Source organism: Gouania willdenowi, chromosome 4 (assembly GCF_900634775.1).
Source record: "Gouania willdenowi chromosome 4, fGouWil2.1, whole genome shotgun sequence".
Classification (NCBI taxonomy): Eukaryota; Metazoa; Chordata; class Actinopteri; order Blenniiformes; family Gobiesocidae; genus Gouania; species Gouania willdenowi.
The window spans coordinates 25,398,360-25,409,495 of record NC_041047.1 but is presented as its reverse complement, the minus strand read 5'-3'; the positions used below and the strand labels follow the sequence as shown (position 1 = coordinate 25,409,495).

The following is an 11,136-nucleotide window of genomic DNA, read 5'->3' as shown; positions in this document are numbered from 1 at the left end:
CGTTCGCTTCTTGTTTCGTTCGTTAGTTCTTCGTTGTTCGTTCGTTTCTCTGTTTCGTTCGTTTCTGTCGTTTCGCTGTTTAGTTTTCGTTCGTTTTCGCTGTTTCGTTCGTTGTTTCGTTTGTTCGTTAGTTGTTGTTCCGTTCTTTCGTTAGCTTCGTTCTTTCGTGCTTCGTTTCGTTCGTTTTTGTTGGATGAAGGCGTGCAGCGACTGACTTAAGTACAGGCGGAGAATAGCACACAGCTAAAAACAGCGCCTTAGTTAGTTAGTTGTTTACTTAGTTTAGTTTAGTTAGTTAGTTAAGTTGTTTACATGTTTAGTTAGTTAGTTAGTATTTTAGTTATTTAGTTATTTAGTTAGTTAGTTAGTCCCCACATGTAAACTTTAGATTATGTATATAACCCTGGTTTTATGAGTAATATGAGGGAGATGTCTCACTATGGGATGCAACCTCTGTCTGAATTCCTTAGAAGCATTTATTTCAATCTGCCAATCCTGATTGGCCGGTGAAGCGCGTCCATCCACGAGGGAGGTCACCCACCACCTATAAAAGGAGGAGACGGACAGACGTGCACCATTCAAAGTAAGCACTCCTTGTTCGAGCAAGAAGTGTAGTCACTCATATTATTCATAGAACCAGGGTTATATACATAACCTAAAGTTCTATTTCATAATATTTCACGAGGTGTCTCACTATGGGATATGAAACTCCCGTAGTGCAGACATGCTTATCGAGCGGAACCAGCTTCCAGGACAGAAGTCTGATCACATCAGTACAGTAAAACTGGCCTGGTGGAAACGTCAACCATGTAAAAGTGGACAAACATGAGGGGCGAGGTCCAACTCGCCGCAGCACAGATGTCCTTAACAGACACTCCCCTGAACAAAGCCCAGGATGTGGCAAGATCCAGGGTCGAGTGTGCACATAGACCTGTAGGCAGCTGCAAACCCTGACACGAGTAAGCCAAAGCAATAGCCTCCACCACCCACTGTGACAGGCGTTGCTTAGTAACAGGCTTCCCCTTGCGGGGATTGGCCCGGGAGACAAACAGCTGATCGCTCCTCCTGAGGCTCCTCATCATATCCATATAAGTGCGAATCGCACAAACTGCACATAACACATTCGGCCGCTGCTCACCCTGTGGAGCCATACACTGAGCGATGGCGCCCATCCCGGAGACAGACCGTAAGCAACCAGAAAGCCCCCTTGGGCCCCCTTTCGGAGGCCGCTTGCGCAGCCCGAGGTGGCCCAACCGTATAAAGGTGGAACCCCTTCGTGGCAGTGGGCCGTATGTCACCAGAGGGCCCGTCTGCAGTGCAGTGGAGCCCTTTGCTGGTGGCCGCCCAACCAACAACAGAGGGATCTCCCGCACAGCGGAGGAGCCCCTTGCCGGTGGGACAGGGCACAATCCCCCCCAGCGAGCACACACTGCTCGCTCCAGGGGTGATGACGGGAAACTGCTATTCCTGACCAAGAGGGGGCCGGAGCCTCCCTGCGAGTGGGAATAACAGGACCCATCATCACTCTGCTTATAGCGGCAGACATTGCTTTCACATGATGCACCCCTTGTGTTTGGCCTAGGGGTGCGAGCGATGAACACGTGTGTGAGTGCGTTTGTGGACATGCAGGAAGGGGTAACAAGGCTCTCCAAGGGGACACAGCGTGCTGTCGCGGGAGCAGGTGAGCCGCAACGAGAGGCTCCACCAGCGGCATACGAAGCAGTCCGAGGCTCTCCATTGCCTCACAGTCAAGGGATGAGGAACCTGACACGAGGGTTTTCCCAGTGAACGGACGGTCCTTCCAGAGACAAGCTACTTTCATGAGCAGCTCAGGAAAGACGGGAAGGATTTGTCTCGCAGCGCCCTTCGAAAAGGGGAGCTTCTTCAATTCGTAGCAGGACTTGATGATTTCAGTCACTCCGGTGGGCCACGGAATGGCCAGCCGAGCCGCAGCGCGTTTACACACTTCCACCGTGTCCAGGCTGGGAGGAAAGGAGACGGGCATCAGCCCACCCCGAGCCGGGGTGATGAACGGTCCATCCTCCTCGTTCACAACCGAGTCGAGAGAGTCAGAGGAGTCTTCATCAAATTCTTCACAGTCAATCACGAGGACATCCTCGTGAAGTGGGGAGGGAGACGCCTGGTTGAGCTGGGAACCCCAGCTGGAACCCTGAGCAGCCGCAGTTTCCATCAGCTCTGTCTCTACTTCAACCGCCTCCACAGGGACATGGTGAGGGGGATGGAGTCCTGCTCAGACAGGCGTGCCAGTCTCCTATGGAGGCTCCGTGTGTTAAAAACGGCGCATGGCTTACACAAGCCTGGAGTTTTGACCGCCATGCGGGCATGTTCCAGATCCAGGCAGTTGGGGCAGACTTTGTGCCTGTCCTTAGTGGAGATTTTACCCCCACATGAACAGAGGTGAGCCCCAGAGCATCCCGCTCCCTCGGTGAGAGAGGCCTTAGCTTCCATCACCACGTGACACAGTCAGGAGAGCAGGTGGATAGCTTATGCTATCACGAGGCAGCTACCACAGGTGCTAGCAGGGATGCAGGCCAACGTGTGCTGGACCGTCTGAGACGTCGAGAACAGCGTTGGTTTTCGAGATGGCAGCTTTCGCTTTTGTCAGAAGCTGGAGCTGGGCTACACACTTTCGTAAAAGCCTAGAGGGATGACCGACGTGCGCACGGGCCCGTAGGCGGTGTGCTGAGGTCAACGCACCGGCCAGAGTGAAAGAGCCGTCAGCCAGAGCTGAGGCCCGGAGGTTCACGACCCTTTGGCAGTGAAGGACAGCACTTACCAAGCAAAGCAAGGTAAATGTTGTGTTTTACCTACTTCTCGACCTGTTGTGGTCTAGAGCAGGCACTAGTTCTACCAGCGTCCGTTGACAGGAAAAAAGAGAATCCGCCTGTGGACAGTTAAACTGGCAAAAAAAAAAAAACGCGAGATAGCTGAGAGGAGAAGAGGTGTTTGAATGGTGCAAGTCTGTCCGTCTCCTCCTTTAATAGGAAGTGGGCGATCCCCTAGCAAAGGACACGCTTCATCGGCCAATCAGGATTGGCAGATTGAAATAAATGCTTCTGAGCAATACATCTCACGAAATATTATGAAATAGAACTATACTATATTAGTGCTGCCACACACACCATTCCCCAATTTTTTCCCACCCATGACCACTGACGTCAGTTTTCTGTGACCATTGTAAAAAGTAATTTAAACTAAAAATGTATGTCCAACAAGTTGTGTGTGTGTGTTATTGTTTTTCAACAGCTGTCTGAGAAGTATGGCCCAGTGTTCAGTCTGAGAAAAGGTAGCTATGAAGTTGGTGTTTGTTTCAGGATACAAATGACCAGAGAGGCTCTCATCAACCAGTTGGACAGGCTTTGTGGATCGCCTGTTGTCCCTCTATTCCATGTTATCTTCAAAGGCCTCGGTGAGCAATTGAGAACATGATAATACAGTTTCACCTAGCAAAGTGGTTCATAGAAAAACTTCAGAAACAAGTTGGTTAATTGCCTTATGGTTAATTTGGCACAACAATCTCACAGGTATTGTGCTAAGCAATGGATATCTGTGGAAGATGCAAGAAGAAGTTTGCATACAATCACCTGCGCTACTTCAAAAATGGCCAGGAGTCACTGGAAAAACACCTGGAAGTAGAGAGCTATTTTCTTTGTGAGGCCTTTAAAGAGGAACAAGGAAAGTGAAAGAAAGACTTTACACAACAAAGATATTCATGTAATTTTAATAAACTGAATTTCTATTTGACCATTCAATGTGCTTTCAGGAAGACCTTTTAACCCTCTACTACACAATAACAATCGCAGTGAGTAACATCCATCGCCTCTCTGGTCTTTGGGCCTCGCTTTCAATACAGCGGACTACAGCTTTCGCAAGATTCTGGAATGGATAATGATGCTGTGTTATTTCCGGATCAGCTCGGGCTCAGGTAATCTCAGTTTAAAAATTCACACTGATTGAGAAAAACTTTGTGTGATTTGTCTTTGTGCTGTGATCTGTTACCCAACTTTTCCAGCTGTATGATGCCTTCACTGGAATAATGAAGTACCTGCCAGGGCCTCATCAGACAGTCCATGCCAACTACTTCAAGATCCCTAAGCTTTCTGAGAAAAGAATAGAAAGGCACCAGGAGGAGTTTCAACCCAGGACAACCCTCGTGATTATATCGATGCATATCTGGCAGAAATTTGAGAAGGTGATCATATTTGATTCATTTGCTGCTATAAAAGGATCATTTTACACCAGTAGATGAAATCTATCGCACTAATACTGCTTCTGTTTAGGACTGATTATATTTGTGTTTTATCTTGTCCTCACACGTCTCATCAATGACTGTTAATGTCATTTCTTAAATTATTTGAAGATTTAGACATGCTCATTTGCAAAAAATATACCTTTTGATGTTTGTCAAGCTGTTGGCTTGCATCAAACAAATGTCTAATTATTCTTTTAACCTAATGCCACTAATAATATACAGTTTTTTCTAGCCTGCTATGAGAAATTGGTTTAATAACTGTATTTTGAAAAAAAATAGTGTTAATAAACCATGATAATATTTATGATGAAAAGAAACATCATGTTAAATGCTTTTTCAATTTATGGTAAATGGTAAATGACTTGATTTTATATAGCGCTTTATCCCCACACTGAAGCAGTCTCAAAGCGCTTTACATATCAGCTCATTCACCCAATCACTCTCACATTCATACACCAGTGGGACAGGACTGCCATGCAAGGCGCTAGTCGACCACTGGGAGCAACTTAGGGTTCAGTGTCTTGCCAAGGACAACTTCGACACATAGTCAGGTACTGGGATCGAACCCCCAACCTCTTGATCAGAAGACGACCCTCTACCACCTGAGCCAGGATTACTATTGCAACAACACATCATCAGTAGGGTTAAAACAAACCTGCTCACGACGGTCTAATCCCAGCTCACGTTCCCTATAGTGGGTGAACAATCCAAAGCTTGGTGCATTCTGCTTCACAATGATAGGAAGAGCCGACATCGAAGGGATTATGTATTCTCTTTCAGAAAAGATCAATTTAAGCTTCCTCTACAAGTTAGCATTTCAGAAAAACACTTTGTTTTATGCAATATATACTAATACACTAAACATTTATTCTCCAATTTGTATTACAACATTAATGGCAAATAGCATAAAAAAATCTATTGTTTAACAATTCTGGATCTTGAAATATAATATTATCGCTTTTTTTTTTACAATAGTTTACATTTATTAAAAATTATATTGTTTCTTTTGTAAACATCAGAAAACTGCTCTGCTCGATAAACCCTAAGTGACTGCAGCTACTTCAAACGTCCCTTTAGCAACATGAACTCTGAGCAGACTATAGCAGGGTTGAAAAACATCCACCAAGAATGAGAAAAATGGCCCCACCTTAACATAGGATTAACCAGCTAAGTGTATTCAATCACAAATACGAATCTGTTACCTTTGGGATTGTGAGCTCAGCAAACTTCCCTGTAAGTTGTTTGTTTTTTCATTCAAGATGTTGATAGCCAAATGCAAAGAAAGTCATAGCATAATGTGAACCCTGCTGATGTAAACTAATAAACGCTCTGAAGACTTAGCATAGCAAGCGAATTGACCTTGTCTAGCTAGTTTAGTTGCTCTTGCTTAGTCAAAAACATGTCAAGACCAATTTCAACTATGGTACGATGTAGCGGAATTTAGGATTTCATTTAATAATAGAGCCCATTCTGTAATTTAAAGTGTAAAGTTAACCAATTGATAAAAGTCACTTTTTAACCATGTCTTTCTGCTTTATTAGAAAACAAGAAGACCACAGGCTGGCTTCACCTTTGAAAACACTCCTGATTGCAACCTTGGACCTAATTGAAGCTGGGACAGAATCCAGTTCCAACTACTTAAGCTGGGCCCTCCTGTATATGATGAAGTACCCAAAAATACAGGGTTGGTATTGACACATGACCATAGAAATACACAGGAAAGACAGCTTTGAAAGCCGTAGATAGAAGTATTTACGTCTTTGAGGGTGGTTAGTTACGGTGTAAGTGTAATGGGACCGAGAGCGTTTTAGAAATACTAAATCGATTAAATTGGTCAACCCAATAAAATATTAAAACCCAATGTAGTGAGAGCAACTGGCCCAATAAAAAGAAGACAGTGGATGACGTTAACCATTTAATATTTGCAAACCTAAGAAGTCGCACAACACTATTAAACAAACATAGAATACCAATCTAAATATTGTCCAGAGAGGGCGGTATAGACCCAGTCCGGGCGCCGGGCGTAAATACCGCAGCTCATCCACTTTCAGGGACCTCTCAGGCAAGGCAGGGGTTTCCCCTGCCTCTACTGTAGTTTCGCGTCGGGGCACGGTCTCCGTCTCGCTCCGCTTGCACGTCCGGGCCCCTCTGATGGACTACCGCAGCCCCTGGGTCTCGATCCTCCCTGTCACAGAATGACACAGCCAGCACACAGCGCCACGTCCCCACGAACCACAGCCGACACGCCCCTGGGTCCTTCTGTATACTTACAGGCAAGGCAGGGTCTCCCCTGCCTCTACTGTAGATTCGCGTCGGGGCACGATCTCCGTCTCGCTCCGCTTCCAATCAGGTGTACGTCCGCGTCCTCCCTCGGCAAGGCACGTCTGTCGTCCGCGTCTCCCGTTGTCTTCCGTGCCCTCCTCTTTATGGTCCGGTCTAATGTGTCGCAGGTGTGTTTGATTGCAGGGGGGCATTGATTAGCCAAAGTGACAGTTGTTGGGGTTGCTAGGGGCAACAAGCTAAAAGGGGCGGTGTCCAAAATATGCAACCAAAAAGCCACAATAAAAGCACACAACATGCAATCCAAAGCACACCACAATAAACCCAAACCAAAATAAAATCCCCTACTTGTGCCCCATCACATTATCACATAAGGCAGCGGACAGGGTGACGCAAGGAAGAATAACTGTAGACCAGAAAAATCACAACATTGGTTGATAATCTCATCTTTGAAAGAGTTGCTAAGGTGTCTAGCAACGCTGGATATCATGATCGGGGCAAAGTAATGATGAACTGCTAGAAATAGTAAACAAGCTGTAAACTTATGTAGTTTTCTGGTTTTCAACATTTTGCATCATTTAAAAATGAAACAACCATCATGAATCTATTTGCATGTTGGGTCACCTTTGTGGCAAAATGGTCAATAAGAGTAATGAGAGAGCTGTTATGACTTATTATTTCCTTTCTCTTCCAGAGAAAGTCCAGGCAGAAATGATTGCACTATTGGACAGTCTCGTCTACCCCACAATTGCAGACAGACCAAACCTACCCTACACTGATGCCGTCATCCATGAAACTCAAAGGATGGGAAATATAGTTCCCTTCGGATCCCTAAAATGGCCAGCAAGACGCAACGCTTGGAGGATACTTCATTCCCAAAGTAAGCTGTATTTACTGAACTGTTTCTCAGTGATCCAACGTCATATCTGCTATAAATATCCAACAATAATCAAGATGTCTCAAGGGAGATTTTGTGTTCTTATACAGCACGTGGTGCATTTTCCTACATTTCTTGAATGCATAAGTAATGCCAGAGATTGCAGCCAATTTAAAAAAAAATGGCTTGTTTTCTTCTCATTCAGGGCACAGCTGTCAATATTATCTTAGCCTCTGTTCTAATGGATGAGAAACAAATGGGAGACGCCAAAGACGTTCAATCCTGAGCATTCTTGGATTCAGAGGGTCGCTTCTGCAAAAGAGAGGCCTCTTACCATTTTCTGCAGGTGCTTTTAATGAGCTTATAATAATACTGTCCAGATTTCCACAATTTGTTTCTAGATTTTCAAGAAATGAGGCTGCTTCTTTTTTGAATATGTGTCGGATGGTTTCCACAGGTAAAGTGCGTGTTTGGGGGAACAATTGGCCAAATGGAGCTCTTTATTTCTTTACTGCTCTGCTTCAACATTTCACCTTCCAACCAATCCTGAGAGAGTGCCTAGCACGGAGCCTGTGATGGGCTTCACTTATTCCCCTGAGGAGTTTCAGGGCTGCTGGTCTGTGCCTCGTTAGTTCAAAACAACAAACACAATGAAACATAGTGCCTTCAGGCTGTTTCAGCTATATCAATCAGGGAATCACTATTTGTTACACTATTGAATACTAACTAGATCTTCCTTTACGCAAGAAAAATTGTGTTTAACATCAACATACCTGTGTGCAAGTATGCATAAATCCCTATGCGCAAGATTGCGGCAAAAGATGGGAAATTGTAGTGGTGACAAGCCACATTGGGAGTTTCACCCAAGGAATTAATAATATTTCAAAGAAAATAGAGTACTTAATGATTTGCAAAACTAAATAATAAATGTATCACCCAAGGCACTCAGGCCCGTTAATTAAAGGAGCTTCTGACGTGTTCCCAGTTGCACATGTTATTACAAAAAATGTATTTATAACAGTCTTATTAAAACAAAAGTAAATAACAAAATGACCAGCACTGAGGCTTACCAGTGTGGGAAAAATGGTTCAAAGTGGGGGATTCCAGGACATCATACACATATAATGTGACAAATACACACATACACTCGGAAACAACAAACCAGGGACAGCCAGCACACGACAACGGAAAACCCTCCTCCAGGACCCCCACTTTTGGTGGTCCTGGTGGAGGGTTAATAACAAATCAGAAGTTAAATTGAGATTTCCACAAAATGAGAAATAACAGAGGGGTTGTGGTTTGACAACAACAACAAAAGAATACAATCAATGTTTCTTTATGGTTTAGATCTTTTAAACTTAAATACAATATAAAAAAAGTATTAATTGGTATGTAAAAATCACTTCAAACCGCTAGCCACAGGTGTCCATAAGGGCTAGGTTTAGCTTTAACACTATCGTTATTGGATTAACTTAGACAGTCATAGAAAGGTGACAAAGCCGCCTCAATAATGGGAACCAAGTGAAAATTACTGGCCGCAGGTAGGTTTTACAAAAAATGCAATCATATGATAATTTTACACATTTGAAAACTGCTAAACAGTATTTTGTTTGTATTAAATCCCTTTTCTTTTCCACACACCACACACACGCACACACACACACACACACACACACACAAGGAGGCTGAGGTCAGCTGGAGGAGGGCAGAACAGAAATGGGGAAATATATACAGAGATACACGGTTATCGCCGTGACCAACCGTACTAGGATGTAAAATAGCCCTTAAGCATACTCTGCGGAGAGCTTGAGGCTCCACTTACCTGCTAACCAGTGCTGAACGAACACGGAAGTAAACACCGGTAGAGGGAAAGGCAGCGCAGCATAGAGGAGTTAACTTTTATGGAGCAGCCAATGAGTGTTCTGACCATATTAGCACATATATACTCTATAATAACTGCTGTGTACAAATATTTATTTTATATTCTCTACTTGATATAAACTCAATAACAACCTTGTCCCTAGCATGTAAAATACATTGCACCAGGTTTATTATCAATGTGTGACATGGATAGCTAATAATGACAGGGCTTTTTTCTTTATGCTTTTTTTTTTTTTTTTAAAAAAAAAAAAAAAAAAAAGCTTTTTGGTTTTTGTTTCAACAATAAACAAAAAATGATTTAGGCCATATAAATCCATATGGTTTCATGTATCTTTTCATGGAATAAAATATATTTGTTATTGAATATGTAACTATCTAACTTTAATACCTGAACCTATTTTCTAAAATAGACACTTGTGGTGCAAGTTCAATTATATATAATGTGGTTTAAGTAAATTGTTCGTAAATAAAACTGCAGTTATAACAATTACATATTACCTGAAGATACTTTTTTCTGTCCAGTATTTAACCTATTGTTGTAATGGCAATTATTGTGCAATATACAAGGTTATTTATGTTTTGCACCATAATCACCTTTAGCTATTTTTTCTCCAATGCTGACCCACTAATTAAATACGCAGATGATACAACCATCTTATCAGCTCAAAGATGAATCACAATATTGTGAGGAGGTCGAAAATGTAGTTCAATGGAGTAGGAAAACAACTTGCTTTCGAACACATTCAAAAACAGATTAAATTGTTATTTACTTTTGTCACAATAGAATCAGTTGCCTATTACTATCAATGATTTTGATGTGCAGATTGCAGATTGACTCTTTTTCATGACTTGAACTGGAGCTCTAATACCAGTAACACTGCTAAGAAATCAAGACGGAGCTTCTTCTGTTTTGCAAGCTTTGTTACTTCCCCCAAAATGCTAAGATTCTTTAAAGTTCTACTATTGCGTAATTGAGAGTGTCTTAACAATTGTATTACTGTGTGGTTTGATAATCTGACTCTGAAAGAAAAAAAAAAATGCTTTTAACAAAGTGGTTGTCTCAGCCAGCAGGACCATTGGCTGTACTTTGTCGCTCCTGGAGGCCATACATCAGAATCAGAAATGTTTTAATGGCCAAGTACAGTTTAAGGACAGTGCAAGGAATTGTCTTGGTAGTTGGTGAACGAAACAAAAAACAAAGAAAAACAAACAAGAAAACATAAAGCCAGACTCTTAAATCGAGCTTTACAAATTGTGAATGATGCCTAAGGCCACCCTGCCAGGGACATTTTTGAAATGCTTCCTTCAGGGAAAAGGTATCGCTCTATCAAATGTTCTACTGTTTTGCCATTTGAACAGTTTCTTTCCACAAGCTGTGATGACCTCTAAACAATACACTTTATTTGTATGGACTTTTTATTGTACCATATTTTACCTTATAGTATTTTTAGTATTTATATTGTGAAATGTATTTTTAAATGTTGATGGTGCACTTTGAGCTCCTTGTACATTTTTTTTCCAATGTGGTTTTCATGCTGCAATGGCTAATAACTGAACTGAACTGAACTAATGTCCACAGCTGTTTATCTTTCCAGATACCAAAAATTATGCTTTTCTCCCACCGTCGTAAAACATGTAGCTGGCACTGGCTCCAAACACAACACTGTAAAAGATTAGCAAGTGTAGAATCTGAACACGACTTTTTACTAATGTTTTAGCGATAGTTTGTTACATTTAAACCAGGTATCTATTTCCACTAGTCTGTCATTAAGATTTTCTAAAGATGACCCAAGTGTTTGTTAGATACAAACAAAATTTGTGTCAT

The 11,136-nt window shown here is 42.5% G+C and overlaps 1 protein-coding gene and 1 pseudogene across 1 annotated transcript in view; one reads left to right on the top strand and one right to left on the bottom strand.

Annotated features, from left to right (window-relative positions):
• Positions 1-1,151, bottom strand: part of LOC114461725 (phosphoribosylformylglycinamidine synthase-like) — a 7,439-nt gene extending 6,288 nt beyond the window's left edge. The window contains exon 1 of the mRNA XM_028444026.1: positions 1,139-1,151. Within this exon, the coding sequence (XP_028299827.1) occupies positions 1,139-1,151 (13 nt within the window). The remainder of the gene's footprint in view (positions 1-1,138) is intronic.
• Positions 1,152-1,161: 10 nt separating this feature from the next.
• LOC114461724 (cytochrome P450 2J2-like) lies at positions 1,162-8,062 on the top strand (annotated as a pseudogene).
• Positions 8,063-11,136: the final 3,074 nt, after the last annotated feature.